At 41.6% G+C, this 19,579-nt stretch overlaps 1 protein-coding gene across 1 annotated transcript in view; it reads right to left on the reverse strand.

The window, feature by feature from the left end:
- The window catches only part of Ryr3 (ryanodine receptor 3), a 290,856-nt gene that overhangs the window by 31,648 nt on the left and 239,629 nt on the right, over positions 1 to 19,579 (reverse strand). Inside the window, exons 67-81 of the mRNA XM_076928313.1 lie at positions 17,175 to 17,345; positions 16,817 to 16,876; positions 14,375 to 14,506; positions 13,811 to 13,923; positions 11,432 to 11,528; positions 9,786 to 9,892; positions 9,361 to 9,412; positions 8,389 to 8,445; positions 7,104 to 7,203; positions 6,918 to 6,997; positions 5,440 to 5,516; positions 2,532 to 2,605; positions 2,263 to 2,280; positions 1,771 to 1,851; positions 922 to 1,010 (exon numbers count right to left, since the gene is read on the reverse strand). Of these exons, the coding sequence (XP_076784428.1) occupies positions 922 to 1,010; positions 1,771 to 1,851; positions 2,263 to 2,280; positions 2,532 to 2,605; positions 5,440 to 5,516; positions 6,918 to 6,997; positions 7,104 to 7,203; positions 8,389 to 8,445; positions 9,361 to 9,412; positions 9,786 to 9,892; positions 11,432 to 11,528; positions 13,811 to 13,923; positions 14,375 to 14,506; positions 16,817 to 16,876; positions 17,175 to 17,345 (1,308 nt within the window). The remainder of the gene's footprint in view (positions 1 to 921; positions 1,011 to 1,770; positions 1,852 to 2,262; positions 2,281 to 2,531; positions 2,606 to 5,439; positions 5,517 to 6,917; positions 6,998 to 7,103; positions 7,204 to 8,388; positions 8,446 to 9,360; positions 9,413 to 9,785; positions 9,893 to 11,431; positions 11,529 to 13,810; positions 13,924 to 14,374; positions 14,507 to 16,816; positions 16,877 to 17,174; positions 17,346 to 19,579) is intronic.

Genomic DNA, 19,579 nt, shown 5'->3' on the forward strand with positions numbered 1-19,579 from the left:
AGGTGGCAAACCAGGGGGAGAAATCTACTAAGGAAAAAAGTCAGGCCACTTCACAACACCAACAGTGTGAAAACATATTACATTTTTATTACCATAAACAGATTTTTCTCATAAAATTATACTTCTTAGTCATAAGTTATTTGATTATTCTTTCTTGGCCATTGTGGCTGTGTCTTCACTGACAACACTAATGTCAGCCAGTATTTTATAACATACTTTCATAGCTAAGGTCCTCTTGCTTTGTTTTTGAACACATGTTTTAGGAATCAGAACTTCCCTTAGGTGTGAGGAAATAGATTATAACTCCTTTGGGAGTCAGATGATATAGACACTCCCTGACTTATGCAGTCTAATGCATAAGTTTTCAACTTAGCAATGTTATGGAAGTGGCATAGACTCAGCTGAAATTGTACTTGAAATTCTGAGTATTGTTTTCTCAACTAACAATTTACAGTATGGCACTCTCTCATAATGCTAGGCAGGAGCCATGAACAATAGTGCAGTGGTTCTCAGCCTCCCTAATGCTGTGATTTTTTAAAATATAGTTCTTCATGTTGTGGTGACCCCAAACCATAAAATTATTTCCACTGCTACTTCATAACTGTAATTTTGCTATTGTTATGAATCATAATGTAAATATCCATTTCCAGTGGTCTTAGGTGATATCTGTGAAAGGGTCATTTGACCCACAAAGGGGTTGCAACCCACAGGTTAAGAATCACTGCATAGTGTATCATCTCATTTAGCTATGACATTCAGTAGCTAGGTGTATGGAATACTTCTTTAGCTTATGGTTGGTTTACCAGGATATAATTCCATTGAGGAACATCTGTTTCCTAAGTCTCCATGGATCTGCATAGCCATTGTTAACTTGTGTAACTGCAGATGAGACATGCCATTGCCTAAGGTCCCTCAACTTACCTGCAGACGCAGAAGGTAGTCCACGGTGCTAATAATGATGTTCACAGTAGTGGTGTTGCCCATCTGAGTCCTCAGGAAGTTCTGAAAGTCTGAGAGCACCAGTGCTGGGTCAGAACCTAGGCTCATTACACCAAAGGGAACAACCAGGCATGCCTCTTAGCTGAGCTTAGAAGTGACAGACTATGTGGTTCAAGTTCTACACAGATAATATATTTGGAGCCTTGCAGATCCTCTTCTCTTCTATGCCCTACTAACCTGGTGACATCTAAAACAAGATGAGACCAAATAGGTGATATAAAAGGGCTGGTGATTCCAGGGGTGGTTTAGCCTTGGTGACACAAAACAATAGCAGTCATGAGTCTAATAATCATTTTATATAGCCTCTCTTGTTAAGGACTAGATGAATTGGTATTCTTGGATAGTGTGGTGGTTTGAATGGCTCATATGTTTGAATGGCTGGTGACCAGTCAGTGGATCTGTTTGGGAAGGATTAGCGGGTGTTGAAGGAGGTGTGTCTCTGGGAGTGGGCTTTGAAGTTTAAAAAGCTCATGCCAGGCCTAGTTTCATTCTGTCTTTTCCTGCTGCTTTTGGATCAGGATGTAAAGCTCTCAATTACTGCTCCAGCATCATGCTTGTCTGCTTCCCACCATGATGATCATGGACCAACCCTCTTAAACTGTAAGCAAGCCCTCAAATTAGAATTGCCTTGGGCATGGTGTCTCTTTGTAGCAATAGAATAGTAACTAAGACAGAAAGCAACTAGTTGAATCAAGTGGAGTCCACCGAAATGAATGAGAGTTGTGAATACTAATGTTGTTTTCCTTTGACACCTCAGTTGATGCCACTCACCACTGTTATGTCCTTCACAGAGCAACTGTAGAAATCTAAAGAGATCTTGTGTGAATTCATCATTCTGGAGTACCTTTTCACCTTGAAAACATAATATACACATCAGCATTTGCTTGGCTTCTCAACAAGATACATCTTCTGATGCAAATGACGCCAAAAATGACAATAGAATTTGGAAATGTACCTTTGGATTAATGTTGATAAACTCAGTTAATTGGGAGCTAAGGCTGCAGAATACACAGCCCTAACAGTAAACTGTTTAGCCCCAAGACACATCTGTAATGAGAACAACTAGGACAATGGAAGCCAGTGGCTCACAGCCCATAATAACCCATGCTTACAGATGGAAGATACTTATTTAATTAAGTATCAAACTGCTGCGTTAAATTTGACATGCAGCCACCCAGTCTAAGACAGGTTTGTACCGAGGCAATTAAGTCTATTCTCTTAAGATTTACACACATGGTAGGAACTCAGAGCAGAGACACTTACCGCGCTCACGAACAATGACTGGTGATAAGAGGAAAAAGAGAAAGTACAAAGTGAGAAATCCATAAGAAACAAACTTTCTTCAAATACATCTAACTCTATGAATGCATCCATCTTGGATGCTGGCCTTAGCAAAGCTGCATATAGAAATGTTTTTGCTCAAATGGAGCAAGTCTTTGCAGATAAAGAAAATAGCATGCAAAGGCTCTGATTGGAAAAAGTTGACATTTCAATCCGGAAGAGAATGACCTTGGCATTCATTAGTTACTTACGTGTCCCTTCCTCTGTAACCATCCCCAGGCCTTCAGCTTTATTCTGCCTCTCAAATGCGTTCAAATCAAGGACACTTTTAATGGACAAAAGAAAACAAGGTTCAGGGCTAACTAGTTATGCTGGGAAAATAGATTTCTAATGTCAATGTATCTACTAAGAATATTTTGTTTCATTATCATAAGTAGACCGATACCAAGCAGCTTGGTTTAAAAGCCTGAAGGTCCCTTGGGTTTGTGTCTAGCACTGTGATTCACGGATGTGATAGCCGATAGATCTTGTTATATGTATAGAGAGGTGGTGATCATTGTTCAGCTTGAATCTGTTCTTATGGATGAAGATTTGGAAAGCCTTCCCAAATTAGGAAGACGTGAGTTATTTCTGAGATTTCATAAACTACACCCAATGCTCACCCCCTGCCTTTACTTTCTCTAAAGATCTCAGGGAATTGGAAGAGAGAGCTAGAAACTCTGAAAACTTTGAAAGCCACACCCTTTTATGGTTCCTGCTTTGTTCAAAAGCCAGTAGCCACTGAGATGAAGCCTTCTGTGCGATGGTGTCCCTGAACTCACAAAAAGTTGGCATTTGTTTTCTCCTACCTTCCTGGCTACAGTCAAGTTTTGCTGAAGCAGCAAGCTCCATTACCACCCTGAGGCTAGAAATGAGATCACTGTAGGATGAGCTTACTTTTAAGGAAAGCTCCTTCTGTTTTCCTAACAGTTTAATTCCTTCTTTGATTTGAAAAGTGTCCTGGAGCATAAAGTTTTATGAAGGTATTGCTCTTAGAAAGAAGTCTGGCTGAACTTATAAAGACTTTAGACTTTGACCTTAATTCTGCTGCCGTTCAGAGATGTTGGAAGACTAGAAAGACATTGGCACTCTTTTTCTTTTTGGGGAGTCATGACTTGGGAATTTCAAACAGAAAACAGTGAAATTTCTATTCCTACCTTTTTTGTTTTACTTTACAAGTTTAAAAAAGTATTTACTTTTGTGTATGTTTCTTTATGTGCCATGTATGTGTCTAGTGCCCATGGAATTCAGAAGAGGGTATGGGATCCCCTAAAACCATAGTTATAGATAGTTTTAATTCACCATGGAAATTGAACCAGGGCCCTTTGCAGAAGCTACAAGGGCTCTTATCCCACCCCACCCCCAACACCTCTTCAGGCCATAGCTTTGTTGGTTTCCCCATCCTAGGTTATGCTGTATGAAACAGGTTTGCTTTAAAACTCCAAATTATCCTGCTGTTTTGATATTTGGATTTTTGCTGCGCATGCTGGGCTGGGAGACGGGGCAGGTGGGGTTAACCTAGGAAAGGGCATTTGGACCTTGCTTTGAAACTTTGATTTTGAATTGGTGCCATACATGTCCAAGTCTCACTTTAATCCCAAAGCACCCATGTTGAATGTTTGTAATTTTCCCACTGCTTAAGTATTTTACAAATATGTGTTTTTTGTATAATAATCAAATCTATTAACATGTCTTAAAACTTCTGTGAGAAGTTATCCTGCAATTAAGTTATATCACTTGTCCCTCTGTACTATCACTATAAATGAATTATAAACAAATTTAGCAGTCTCAAGTGCTATAACATATTGAGAGAACTCTTACAGACCTAATGGAAATTTTATGAGTAATATAGAACTCAGTTTTCTTGATTTTGTCATCCCTGAATCCACAGGTGTTATTCTATTCAACCTTCAATGAGTCAGGCCTAGCAATTTCACATTCTCTTTTCCTGAGAGAGACAATGAACTAATAGACCATTAGAGGAAAAAAAATAGAGCTAAGAACGAGATTATGCTGTAGCTTGGATTGTATCCTATTTACCCAATCAAATAAGGTTGGCAAGATTATAAAGTCTGCTGAGTGGATGTTTGTCCTCTAAATTTTCAAATGGTAGACATCATGTTTTATCTTAACTCTTGATACTTGGAAGCAAATGAGCTAAGTAATTGCAACTTTGGTTCTTTTAGAATGAGTCTCAGACAATTCACAATATATAGAAAGTTTAGAGAAGGACATTTTTCTTAGAATGTTGGCTCATTTTAAAAGTGAGCTTGTGTGGTGGCCTTGCAACTTTTGGATATTTATTCAAATGTTGGTTCAACTATGATTGGTAGTTTATACAATTAGGTAAGATCAACTGAAAATTCAATGCTTTGCTGTCTAGTCTGTATCAAAATTTTGTTCCTATGCCAGGATGGACCTCTGTCAAAATAGATGTCAAAATATGTGCTTACCAAATACCCATTCAACCTCAAAGGACTGTTAGAGGAAAAGATTACAAGTTGTTTTATGGGTTTAAAGAAAACAGTCCTCACTAAGAGTGAGGTATCCCTCACCTTTGCCCTTATTTATTTGTTTTTACTTTGGGGGAATATCCATGTTTGAAGAAAAACTTATAGTATACATTGAGCAGAGGAAACAAGCTAACATAAGGAAGGAAGAAAGGAAGGAAGGAAGAAAGGAAGGAAGAAAGGAAGGAAGAAAGGAAGGAAGGAAAGAAGGAAGAAGGGAAAGAAAGAAGGAAGGAGGAAGGGAAGGAAGGAAGGAGGAAAGGAAGGAGGGAAAGGAAGAAGGGAAAGAAGGGGAGAGAGGGAGAAAGAAGGGAGGAGTAGAAAAGGAAGGTAGGATGGGGAAAGGAAGGGAGAGACTGATAGACCATAGCACTAAGAAAGATGTTTGTGACCAGGGGAGATTAATATTTTTTTCTCTTAATGCTTTTTAATCTAATCATGAATGCTAGGAAACAGTATTCACTTCCTTGGATTTTAAGGTAGGTGACTGCTGAATCTTTTCCACACTTCCACGGTAATTGAGCTGATTTTGTATACTTCCATCTGTCCTCCCCCCTTTGTCTTGAATTGTTAAGTTTTAAGAATGGTTGAATAGATTCCCCATATTTACCTGCAAGACTGCATAAGACCAGAAAGGCTTTGAAAGAATCCAGCATCCTTTTTCTCCTTTAAGTAATCTAGCATTTTCTGCAAAGGATACACAGTTTAGAGGAAAGCAATGAAAACTGTCACAACTGATGATCTTCCTAATTCCAAAGGAGAAATGGCAAATGCCCTGCCACAGACGCAAACAAAAGCAGACTCTTAAAGACACATCAGGAGAGCTGGTATAGTTAAGACAATATAGCTTCTATACCCAAGGCTCAGGGAGCATCTCAGAAGAGGCAAAAAGATTGTAAGAGCAAGAAGACCAGGATGTCAGCTGAAAGACTGTCTTCTCTATATCTAGTACAGGGAAGCCACACCCATGACCTTTCAACAATGTGCTGCCTAACAAGGCCTGAACAATAACACCACCAGATGACATGCCAATCTGGTTTGGGGATACCTCAGAAGGTCTCATTCCTAGATGAAGAGCTACAATTAATGACCACAGGCATTAATGAAGGAGAATCAATCTTTCCCAAGGATGAGTCCCTTGATAGATTATCCAATACTAAGTGGCCAGCTTTAAAAGCATACTTTTGAGCCATACTAAATGGACTCAGAAGGTTATATTTATAATGCTTATATGAATACATCCATGTAACAGTAATAATTAAAGAACAAGTATGCATGAGTCAAGTCATCTACTTGGGGAGTCAGATTCTACTGTATCAAGGCTCATTAGTTTCACCAGTTCAGCACAGCATAGTAAACTTTTGACATTTGTGGGTTTATTGTTACCAGTTCTAACTCAGATACTGACTGACTAGCAGCTGTCAATGCTGACTGTCTCATTTAATGCTCATTGGAGGTTTGGGTATTTTATTTTGTACTCTGAGAAATTGTAAGCCAGTACTTTGTCACTGAGCTGTATCTCTGAACACTGATTTTATGAGACAGATGTCCACTCACTACATAGCCCAGGCTTGCCATGAACTCAAAATCTCCCAGCCTGATCTTGTCAAATACTTTACTTGTGCTGCTCATTGTAATAACTTCAGCCTTTACAGCAGAACCAGGCATTGTCAGCAATCAGCAAATAACTGTTTAATGAATAAAGAATAATGAAATGAATAGCAGGTCGTGAATTACTCTGTTTTCTCATGGCAAAACAGTTCACAGGTTAAAGTGCCGAAATAAATACCAGAGGCATCCTCTGAGTATTTACAAAATTCTTCAGAAAATCTGAGAGAAAATGCAATGTTCTCTTCCTTTAATTCCAGGCTTTAAACACGTCTTTGTTAAGTACACACTTGCATGCAGACTCCTGCTATTGTTTTTATCTGTGTTCTCAGCTACTCTGACATAATTGGCCACTAAGGACAAACACCAGCCAAGTAACTGTGAGTAGCCTTCTCTCCAAGCAATTAAACCTCATCAGTGAGAACTGTCAAGTAGAAGTAGCCCAGGAACTCTTCCCCATCTCCCTTGATGCTGAATTACCTGTTGCACACCAGCATTGCCTCCATTCAGAATGGCAATCCCCAGCTTCAGTGTCTCAACCACCATGGGGCTCATCTCACCTGCCGGGGCGAAGATTTGATTAAGTTACCATGGAAAGAGGCGGCACATCATACCTACTGGGCCTTCTCCAGTTTTGCTAATGTGACTTTAGGTCAGGGACATCACCTTTGCTCGCACTTATCATCTGAAGGACCATCTCTGCAGCACCACGTTCGTGCAGCCGTGCTTGCTGATACAGTGTTTTTTGCTTCTCCATCTCCTTCTCCTAGAAGAAGTCATATGGAAAGATTTGCTCTCAGCCCCTTCAGTGTACTCAGCTGTACTGTCTACCCATGTTCCCCTTGAGTAAATGCAACAAGGTAAAATGAGTTGAGAGTGAATCTTTAGGAGCCCAGGAAAGGCAATGTCCATCATTCTGGATAAAGCAAACCTCTACAGTTTATTTCCAGATACAACCTAGCTTCCTCAAAGGATATGCCCATAATTCACTCACCCTTTAATAATGGGTTTTCCATTCTTTATGTTGATAGGTAACATACTGTTTTCACCTTTGATATTATAAAGAAACTTATTATTATTATTAATAGTGAAGCTCAGATAAAGAATGTTTATTCAATGTCACCATATTGGGAAGAGGAGCAGAAAGATCTAGTGAGCCTTCCCAGTCTTAGTCTTTGGGGTCCTAGCATTAGGCTGACTAAGCCATGTATGTCAAGGTCTGGACAGTCCATTGCTTCTGTCTCAGCTCCAGTCTCTCCAGCAAGGTCACCTAACAAGCTTTAAGTCTTTCTCCTGGAGACAAGTTCCCCCTTGGCTACCTCCAGGGTTCTAGCTTTTCCATCTCCAGCATGAGATTTCTTGGAAGCCAAGATTTAAATGTTTTTATTTTCAATATTCTATTATATAGGAAATATTCTTGGGGGCCATTTGAATAAATTTGTCTGAATGTAAGAATGTCCCTGAATTTAGACTGCAGATATGCTTTGCCATAACATAGTTACCAGAACTGTAACTACCTGAATTCACTTTATTATACTTTTGGGTGCTTTGCCTATCAAAGAGCATAGAAACCTAAAATTGCGCAATTTTAGGATTTTGGGGCTTCTGTACTACCTTGAAATAAAATGACTATCAACCTGTATTTGTAGAATAGTGTGGATGATCCCAGTGTCCTTGATGTTTCATTGTTGTTTTTTTAAAATTTGACCTTCTACCACCCCTATTACTACAGTATCTGGGAAGTAGAATGTTTTTCATCAGAATAAATCTAGTTGGGAGTGGACATTGCTGATGCTTGTCAGTTACACAGGCAGACAGCAGAGCCATGGCTAGACTTGGTGATTCTGATACAGCAGTACAGTGAGTCTTGTAAGCAAATGGCGGTCACCATTCTGAAGCCCCAGTCTATAGGCCAGCAAGAGCCCTGGTTCTAATCTTTATGAAAACTCACTTCAAATGTTTTTTCCTTGTCTTCCTCTTCTTCTTCATCCTCACCACTCTGACAGCTCTGGGTTCCATGGAGCAGGGAAAGAAGGAGACAGAAAACCAAGTTATAGAGGAGTCTAGTGAGCCCAGCTCTTCTACGATGTTTTGCAAGGGCAGGGGCAGGCTGTTATTCACAGACTCCTCGGGACCGCAGCACCTTGTAAAACTAGGAACATTTTGACCACTGCATGGCAACATTCTACTTTAAATGCCATTTCTGCAGTTACCAAGGGGTTAAGGCACAAGACAGAACATGGAGCTCACATATCCAATGAGACCTGTTTTAAGCACAGATATAAATTCTCTTCTCTGGAAAAGTTCTGATGTAAACGAGAACCAAGGAATGCAAGGAGTTGTCCTTGTTAAGACAAATACCAGGGCCACAATAGCAAGACTGGGCTACTTAGGATGTAAGCCTTAAGCTATCTCTTCGTACTGGGGCTGTGAGGTACAAGAGAACAAAGAAATACGAGTTCCTGTTTGCCAACATATTCTGGCTTCCTGAATGCCTTTCTATCTGAGGACAGTTTCCTTATGTGTATTCAGCATTTCAGAGTTTGTCAAACTCCTGGTGACAATTCTTCCAGTTACTGTGGCTTCTCAAGGACATTGGAACCCCTTTTCTAGTGTCCAGCATGTTTCCTTTATCTGCACATGGACTGAAGTACCTGACCTCTCCTGACTGCTGAATGAAGATGCACATAGTCTGTGTACCTACGCCCAACTCCCCAGCATTAGAATTGTCCCATGAATCCAGCCACCAGCAGTCACTATTTCTACAAAGTCTCAAGGTGTCACACTTATGGTGAATGAACTGTGTAATGCTTAGAACCTGTCGTGACCAAGCACCAGCTCTGCTGCTCACATGACAATTTTACAGGTCCAAAGAGGTCTACAGATAGATTGTGACAGAGCGCCAGAAACCCAGGTGGTGTACCTTGGCCATCATGCTGGAATAGGAAGTGTACAATGGATCATCTTCCAATTTGCTGGAAAGAACAGAGAAAATATTTAGGGAGCTAATTTGGGAGCCAACAACACACACACACACACACACACACACACACACACACTCACACACACACACACACACACAATTAAGAACCATTCTAACTTAAATGTACCAGTGAACCAATCAGACAGTTTGGCTTGAAAAAGCTGACTCAGTATTGGCTTGAGATGGAATTTAAGAGGAAAGTCAGAATTTTAAGCTGTTTAATCTTTAGTCTGCCTTGTCCTCTTTATGTTTCCAGGTAGCCATGAAGAGAGGCTCTCAGTTCTGAGATTCCTCATACTCTTTGCGACCACTATGACTGAGTACCATCCCTGGCCCTGGGGGAAGAGCCCCAGAGTGATGCTGACCTCCTCTCGGTGAGTGCATTGCGGCTAAAATGCAGAATGATCTGGTGAAGTGGGTCAGGCTGCTTTTCTGTCTCCTCTTCTTCCTCATCTTCAACCCTGGGAGATTTCTACACAGAGTAACATAGACAGATTTCAGGCACAGATTCCAGCAGGCACCACACAGCTGCATGCAAACAGAGAGAAGGCAAAGCGCAAGGCACAGAGAAGCATCAGACTGGAAGCAGAGAGCAAGCTCTGGACCAGATGCTTATTTCAAGGTAGGAGCCCTAAGGATGCAAGGTTGGTAAGGACAGACACACTTCCCCTAGCCAGTCAATGACACATTCCAATTTTAAATTAACTGAAATAAAAGAAAGCAAATGGCTGACTACAGGAAATGAACTATGGAACTCCCATGCAAGTTGTGGGCACCCCAGTTCAGGAGGGAAACCCCTGCTGTCATTTTTGAAACTGAGTCCCTCTAGACAATACACAGAATTTCTCCTGGAGATGGAGGTGAGGCAAAAGTCACAAATCTATGGGAGTTAGGTGGGGACCAGTTGTATTATTCTAGATTTAACCTATCAAAAATGACTTCACACTAAAATTTGCATTGTTGTGCAAAGCTGTTATTTAGAAGTCACTTCTCTGCCTTTATAGAAAGGGAACCAGCAGCTGATGTTAGTGGTGACAGTTTTTCTGTCATGGTCCCTCAGAGGGTGGGAGTGTGTGGTGGTTGGGTGGGGAGATGGGGGGTTGGTACTTGGTGAATATGTGAGATCCACATAGGCTATGTGAATGGTTCCCAGCAGCAGAGAGCCTGTCTGTGCTCCCTGCCAGCTTCACACCAATCAGGAAAGTAGGAAAACAAAGAAAGCACCTTTTTTTTTACCAAAAGGGCTATGTGGGGGAAAGTAAGGGATCTAGAACCAAAGGGAAGGAAAATGGAAAAGAGAGGTTTAAAAGAAAAAAGGGAAGGAGAAGGCAAAGACACAGGACAATGGCGGAAGACAGAAAGAGAAAGACAGGAAGAAAAGAATGAATAAAAAACAGTACAAGATTAGCACAGAGAATACATGAAAAACTGGAATGGTAAGGAGAAAAGAGAGCCACATACAGGTCAGAGAAGAGAAGGGAGATTTTACACCACCCCCTCGACCCTTCCCCAGAGACAGGATGAGGCTGCTCCTTTGTGTTCCATTTCAAGTGGTTTCAGAATAGGAAGTCTGTTAGAGAATGTGCATGCCAGATTTTTGAAGGTCCGACGCAGGAACGTGTGGTGTAGGAAAGAGGCATCTTCCCAAAAGCAGAGCAATGAGTATGGATGTGGGGTCTTAGCAAGAGGTAAGCAGGACAGGGGGCCTCCTGCAACAGATGGTGCTCAAAACTTAACTTGGTGTGAAATTCCCAAGACATAGCTGTGCAACTCAAGAAACGTTAGTTGTTAATGATGATGGTGCTAGGGGTGAGGACGTTATTAACACCTCTAATTGGAGTTCCATCCTCTGGCTCTTAGGACCATTGACAACATCCTCCTGAGGATTTACAGTTATTTCTTTTCCAATTGATTCTCTGCGAATGCCAGACTCTCACAACATATATAAACATAAACACAAAAACCAAACCCATTCGCACCCATATCTGCCCCCAGTTCATTCAGTACTTACAGCCAAATCCTGTACTAGTTTCTCTTCAAAGGAATACGCCTCTGTTTCTATCCAAAATCTCTGATAGCCATGGAGGAAGAGGTTAATAGAGCGGTGCCTGGTTGGAAGGGGTGAGAGGGGGTCAGGAGAGATGTGGGACTCGTTCTGTTAGGTTGGGTGGTTAGTGGTTAGTAAGCAGGACAGAGTTTTTGTACAATTCTCACCTTCTGATTGGTCAGGGCAGTAGCTCATATTGTACCCTATAACTAGGTAACTCATAAATCCGGGAGTACCTTCTGAGCACCATCATCATAGAGCAAGACACAGCATCCCCACTTAGTTTTACTGGGTCTTTATCACATTGCTATTTGCTTCAGATAGCAATTTAGTCATTCCTTCAGATCGGTCATCTGCTCAGGTAATACAGTCGAAGTCATGTTGTAGTTTAGTGTCAAACTAAATTTTTAACTGCACCTTTCCTACCTTCCCCCATTCAAGAACAGCTCAGCAAGGGGCTCCAGCATTTACTTAGGGAGGCAAGAGCCGGGCATGCTGTGCCATGAGCACGCCTCCTGCATACCTCTGAGATCCTGCCTGTACTCTGCTGTCTGGCTCATGCCACTTCCTATAAGCCACGACAGACTTCCTAGAAAGGTAGTCACAGAAGCACAGCCATGTGCTCTGGTCAGTCATGGCAAGACAGCCAAGAATGAAGAAGTGGACAAGAGTGACCATTAAGTGTCTTGATAGAACCAAAACCTTGCTGTCTCTCATTAAAGTCTGACCAATCAGAATTTTACTTTAAAAAAAAATTGTACAAATGTATATTCTTATGGCAACATTAACTCATGGCCAAGAACGGAGGCGTGTGCAGAGAATAAGTTGGTGTCTTTTAGGTTACATTACCATTAAAATAGGTATTAGTCTGTCATACTGAGTTTTTTCATTAACCTTTTCCAGCCAAACACGTTGAAAGGTGATCAGGAAGAAATTGTTAATTTTGTGTCTGGAGAAAAGCATACAGGGTTTTCTTTGTAATACAAACACCAGAGAAACAACATCTCTATAATCAGATAAACCCCTTTTGTCTTTTAGTCTGGAAGATTCCATGGAGCTTAGACCATCCCAAAGTAGGGAAGATCTGTGTCCATTGTCCCTCCTCAGTGAGCTGGTTGCTAGGAAACTGACCAGCTGTCTTTCATGCTTGAGAGGATCCCCAGGCACCTGTTCTCCAGCAACAGGCTTAAGGACAGCATGCCTCATTACAGAGATTCCTTAAACTTATCCTGCCATATATGGGTGTAGGAATACTGAAGGAACACCCAGATAGAAAGAGATGGTACCAATATAATTTTTAAAAGCTTTTTTTTTTTTTTTTGAGAGGGATAATTTCTGCCTGCCTGACCTAGCCCTGGACAGGTGTTTTTAGAGCTTAGTTCTTCAAGGTGTATCCTCAGGGAGAAGGTCTGACTAAGAGGATGAAGAATATTTTCTGGTATTTTCATCATTTCCATAAAACAAATAGAAATCTTACACGCTTCTACAATTTTGCCCTAACCCACACTCATTCCCATGACGTTCTGCCTCACAGGAGACTTTTAAGTTGATTTACCTCAAGTGTTTTGTGGTAGTGGAAATCTTACTAACACAGATTCCCTGTGTTGGCAGAAGATGTGCTACACAGTTTGAGGAAAACACGAAAACAAAAACGAATCCCTCCACCCAAACCTCACATTATTGTTACTTCAAAGTACTAAAGACTAAGATAAGCACTTTGTGCTCCTGACAAGCCTCTGGGCATCTCTAGCCTTTCTTCCTGTTTGTTGTTAGACACGGACTTGCTGTACAGCCCAGGCTGGATTCACATTCCTGATCCTCCTGCCCCTCCTGAGCACTGCAGGCATCTGGCTACCCTCTCTTCATCTTGATGGTGAAGACATTGTGATGAAGGATTCTCAGGTTACACTTTTTTTCTTGCTTTTGATGAAGAATAGTAACTTTGTCATTTTACCTAGTACCGGAGCAGGGAAATGATGAAGTTTGGGCTAAGATATTAGGAGGCTAAGTCTCCTGTTTCCAGAGTTCTCACAAAAAACAAAACAAAACAAAAACAAAAACAAAAAAACCCAAAAATAAAACCAAAACCAAACAAACAAACAAACAAACCCAACTATCTCAGCAAAAGCAGACAGCCTCATTGTGTGTTGGGATCGTCACCTGCCTCCATACTTACCTTGACTGCGTAGTAGACCTTTGTACAACGTAGTCTGCAAGGTGCCATAAGCCTAGGACCCCAATTCCTATTGTTAGGACCAAGCTGACCATACGAGAGCTGTAGGGGGGGCACTTTAATTCCTATCTTGGGCTCACCTGGGCAGAAAAGAATGATGGAGAACCTACCTGGGCAGATTGTAGAGTGGAGCCATCCTGAAACAGGCTACCACTGCCCGTTTCCGTTGCTTTGACAACAATTTGTGCCACACAGCCTTTTTGGACCTCAGAGGCTGTTCCACCTAAGAAGAAATCACATGAGTAGGTACATAGAAGGCTGATCTGAGTGGCTGACTGAGTATCTCAGACAATTAACTCTGGAATAATATTGGCTTTACAACTGATGTTGGCTAAAATGTCCCCAGCAGTCATTCCTGTGTGATGGTCTTAGGTTTTCTTCATTTTCTCTGATGCCATTAGACATGGATTGCAGTTTTACAAATGGCAAAGAGCAGTAAAAAGTATTTTGAATTCATACCAAGAAGTCATAAAGAACACAAGAGAAAGCTAAAGGGGCTACATCTGTGAGGCACCAGGCAACAATTGGGGGTGATGGGGGACAACCTCCAATGGCTGCCCTTTGCCTCAAGAGGTCTCCTGTAATTGAGAGCTGAGGACAGGGAAGACGTTTCTATCCTCCAGGGCAGTCTTGCTTACACACGCTTCAGAGCAAACACTTGGAGCAGAGCGCACCTGCTCCAGGTGGAAGAGAGCGGCTGAAATCCTCTGCACCCGCTCCACAATCTTTTCTGGATTAGAAGGCTCTGCATTCCTCAGAACGTCTTTGTAGAGGTTCAGTTGCCATTTCACAGCTGGGTCATCAGACTGAAAGATGAAGCGCATCCACAAGATGAGCAATTTCTGTGCCTCTTGTGCTAAGAAGTATGTCTAGTCCTACATATAATAAGACTCATTTTTATCATACTTTCTTTCTCCCTTCCTCCCCTTTCCCTTCTCTCCCTTCCTTATACTTAAAATAATATATTATGTTGTTATTTATATGTTAAATAATATATAACTTTGTGAGCATATGATACGTGTGTCTGGGTACTTGTGGATGCCCGAAGGGAGGCTGGATTCCCTGGAGTTGGAGTTACAAATAGTTATAAACTATGTAATGTTGGTGCTAAGAACTGAACTTACGTTTTCTGGAAGAGCATCAGGCGCTCTTAACAGATGAGCCACCTCTCCTGCCCCACTCCTTCTTTCTTATACAACATATAGATGCATGAACTCCACGTTCCCCATCCCTTTATCGCTTTGTGCTACATTTTGGATGATTTCTGTAAAGCACTCTTCCAATTTCTCCATTCTGTGTTCAGCTATGCCTGCCTTGTATCTTATACCTATAGATCAAGGTTTAAATTTTGAGAGTATGTATTTGTATAATCCTTATGCTATCTTTTTTTTTTTTTTTAATCAAACCCATTTCCCTCCTTTTTAAGAACAACATTCTGATTAATTGGGGGGGGGGGGGGGAGATTCTATTGCTTCCTTTTCTGCCTGAACTTTTAAAAACTGTATTTGAATTTAATTTTTTTCTGTTAGTCCCTATTGCTTGTAGCATTTCTTTACATGCTTTGAATCTTTTGAGTCTGTTTTGAGGAACAGTTTTATTTATTTACTTTCCACCACATTTTAGCAAGTAGAGACCCTCCAGTGGTTCCACTGTTGTCTCTGAAGGACATTCATGAGCTTCTCTGATATGAGGCTAATTTTGTTCCAGTCTCACACCCTGTATTTATAACAGAATAGGCAATCAGTCCTTATTCCTTTTCCTTTAAAGTTGCTGAAACTCCAGCCCTAAGGCATGCCTCTGACTGAAGCAGAGTTCTCTCTAGGAAGCTGGCTTCTCTCACTGACAGGGCAAGATAGTGCAAAGGTTCCTCCATCTTGGATTCCTGCTGAGGACACTTCAGGTTTGACTAGAATTTGATCTCCTTGATAAAGGATCCCATGGAAAACCACCCAGTCCTATTCTAGGAACCAAAGGTCAGGATGTCCTAGCTAACTTCTTAGCTTCTGTTGAACTTCCTGTTTGTGTGGAACCCCCTGCAGCTAACCACTTATCTTAGCTTCACTCTTTGCTTCAAACTCCCTCCTTTTGCAAAGCTCCGTGCAGCTTGTGAGACAGATGCCAGGACTGGGTTTTTGCCTTTTAAAATTCGGGGCACTCAGAGCTACCCTGAGGTCCTCAAATACTTGGGTGTGGTCCCAACTGGCTTGAACAAAGACTTTCAATTGACAAACACACTGTGTCTGAGTGGTCTCTGGTGAGCTCCCTGTTAGAGTCACACTGTCAAGATTTAGAGCTTTTTAATTTTTGACAGTTATGATTTTTTCCTAGAGTATTTTGTCTACCATTGCTTTACATTTTTAGGGGAAAGAATCAGTACTTCTATTTTTTTTTCTCATTCTCATGTTAGGGCTTAAAGTACCTTGAAAACAGAGCTGTTCAGAACTCATGTTGCCTTTAAACATTCTCTCTCTCTCTCTCTCTCTCTCTCTCTCTCTCTCTCTCTCTCTCATTTATTTACTTTTTTCCCCTCAAGGACACAAACTTATTTTGTTTCAAAAGCTTTCCAGAGTAGCAGGTGCTAAAATGTTCTTCAGGTATCTCTTTCACTGTTCAACAAACATTGTAGTCAATAGATTCAGAGACTTAATCCGAACACCCCCTGAGATGTCCTATTGTTCATTAGAAAGTATAACACATACTTATCAGAAGTCTCTTTGCCATAGCAAAGGAAAAAGCAAAAATTAAAGACAAGGCTGTAAAGCTTAGCCTTTTTCTGGTTTTGCGTTTTGTTTTGAGGCAGGGCTTTCTGTAGCCCAGGCTATGCTCATACTTGCTATCATAACCAACCCTGGCCTTAAACTCCTGATCCTCATGCCCTTGCCTCCAATTTGTAGCAATTAAACAGTTTTAGAATACATTTGAAAACATGAGTGAAGTGTGGCGTGGTATACATCTGTAACCTTAGCACTTGGGAGCCTGAGGCAAGAAGGTCTCAATATTGAGGCTAGCCTAGGCTGCATAGCAAAATTATCTTAACATTCAGATAGACAGAGTAAGACAAGTGGGAGGACTGGTCCTCCATCCAGCAGAGCAGTCTGTGAGAGATGAAGCATCACCTTCTCCTGCAGGTGCAGGTTATTCCGAAGATGTTCCTTGACTTCTTCATCCGTGTCCCTCTGTGGAAAGATGCAAAATTTTATTCCCATGGATCACCTTGGAAATGCAACACAGGGTATAGCAGAAAATGGATGATCAGTACACAATATAACAGGGATCTTTCTTAGAAGAACAGAAGGAGAGAAGTAAAGGAGACTTGTCCCAAGTTACTCCCAGACAGCTTTACAAAGTGTGTATCTTTCCCTCAACCCCTGCCCCTACCCCTACCCCTTGGAGGACTAACACCATAGAGGAAGAATACCACCCACTCCCCACAGCCTTTCCTCTGCACTCAGCTGGACCACAGAGGCAGCTTACACAGCTGTATCGTGATTTTGCAAGCGAGATGAGCTCCTGGTCGCCTGGAGTACACATGTTCAGACCAATGGGCAGCATTTTCTTGAGCGCGGCCACGATGAGGGACGTCTGGATGGAATACAAGTCTCCTCGCCTCTTTGTCTTCTTTCGTTCCTGGTCCTGTCCTCCAGACTAGGAGATGATGTTGAAATAAAGAGAGGGGCTCAGTGACTCTCTGAAAGGAACTGCCTCAGCTCAGGGGTAGCTTGCTTCCTTGAGGCCCTGTCCGTACAGGCTGGGCCTTACTACATTTCAAAGAACAGTAAAAGAACAAAAACAAAAAATATGTTAAGCAAAACCAAACCAGATGGTCATTAAAGACCAGCCCAAACCCGAGCCTTCTCTTCTGTACATGCACACAAAACCACAGTAGCTAGACACATAGCACAGACATCCATAGTCTTTGCTTACTTGATTCTGTACCAAAGGGACAACAGTCACAACAAAAAGAGTGATTTTTACAATAGGTAAAATAACTCTCACAAAGAGCAGTGCCCTACCACTGGGTTACCAGTTAAAATGTGGAAGAACATCAGTCATAGAAGCAGTGGCCTCTTTCCACGGCTGAAGATGGTATTTAATAGCACAGGTGTTCCACACAGCTTCTCCATCATGGGGGCAACACAAATTCTTACAGGAAAATCGAGACTAGGACTGCTTTGGGATCTGGCTTGGTATGCAGAAAAACTATCCATAAAACAAAGGAACTCTCTAAGCCTCTGGAAGTTTTTCTAAGTTTAATTTTTATTTTTAATTTTGTAATTTTGCACTTACATGTGTCTCTATGTGGGTATGTGCACATGAGTTCAGTTCCCACAGAGGCCAGAAGAGGGTATCCAATGCCCTGGAGCTGGAGTTTCAGGAGGTTGTGAGCTGCCTGAGGGGGTGCTGGGGGTTGAACTGGGGTCCTCTGCAAGAGCAGCAAGTGCTCTTAACTACGGAGTCATCGCTCCAGCTGATGAGAGTTTGTTTTGCTCATGTCTTGCCATTCTTTGCAGAGTTCATTCAGCAAAGTATTAGCGGGCTTTTGTTGTTGTTTTTGTTGTGGTGGTGGTGGTGTTGTTGCAGTTTTGTTTGTTTGTTTTGAGACAGGTCTCACTATGGTGCCTGTGTTGACCTCAGACTTGAGCCATTCCTGCTTCAGCCTCTCCATTCCCAGGATTACAAGTATAAACTACATACTTGACTCTAAGTGATAAATGTAAGAGAGAAATCCAACTTGCTTCACTGTAGATGACGGTGGCTCCCAGACAAGCAACCCAAACCACTCAGCACACATGGTAGTCCAGGTGCATGCAGGAGACAAGATGCTATAGCAACCTGCTTTTTACGATGTTATGCTTGGAAGAGCAATGTTGACCCTGCTTGATGGACTTTGCCTCAGCTGAATAACCAGATGACATAAGTAGGGAGGGTTTTATGGCCTGAAATTTGTCATGGATCATCATGAGGGAAAGCTCGTCTGGCTTCATGAGTGTGTCTGATAACAAGCAGTCGCAGTACTATAGTTTACAATGACACGAACACCAAGCAATGTGTGCCTATCCCCTCCTCTAGAAGTGTCACCTAAGGCCTAGTTCTCTTGGCCTAGGGAAGAACCCATTTATGAGATATGTAGTTCCTTTTTTCTTCTTTTATATTTATGTTATTTTACCTATATGAGTATTTTGCCTGTATATATGTGCATCACGTATCAGTACTATGTGTGCGCTGGTGCCAAAGAATTCAGAAGAGGGTATTGGATCCTCTGGATCAGATGGTTGTAAACCACCATGTGGGTGCATGGAATTGAACCAAGGTCTTCTGCAAGAGTAACACATGTTCTAATCACTGAGCCAGTGTCAAAGCTCTAGACATGTGTAATCCAAGAGAAGAGTCAGAATTAATTCTGCCTTTAGACCAATGAGGAAGATTCCTAATGACTAAAGACATATTACTAAAAATATTATTTCCTCCATCAGGCTACATAAGCAGCACTTTCAGCTGCTTATATTACCATTTTGAAAATCAGTCTGATGAAAGAGAATTACAGAGCATTGTGTCCCTAGTACTCCAAAGCCACAAGTCGGCATCAGTATACAAGTTAGGAGGGCAGTAACACATAGGAGGAGGGAAGAAATGATGCAAAGGACCAGAGAGGCCTCACATATACTGTTTGTGTCACATGAAACACTGCAAGTTCTATGCTTCCAGAGCTTCCTAGGCTACTTCTGTGTTCTACCATTGAGTGGAGAATTCCAAAGGCAAAATCCATCCGTAGTCTATCACCTAAACGGTTATTAAGGATAGAATCTGGCTATACACATATGAACTACACGGTATCATGTATGTGTAAATGTAAACAATAACACACAGCACATGGGTAA

Source organism: Arvicanthis niloticus, chromosome 2, assembly GCF_011762505.2.
Source record: "Arvicanthis niloticus isolate mArvNil1 chromosome 2, mArvNil1.pat.X, whole genome shotgun sequence".
NCBI lineage: Eukaryota > Metazoa > Chordata > Mammalia > Rodentia > Muridae > Arvicanthis > Arvicanthis niloticus.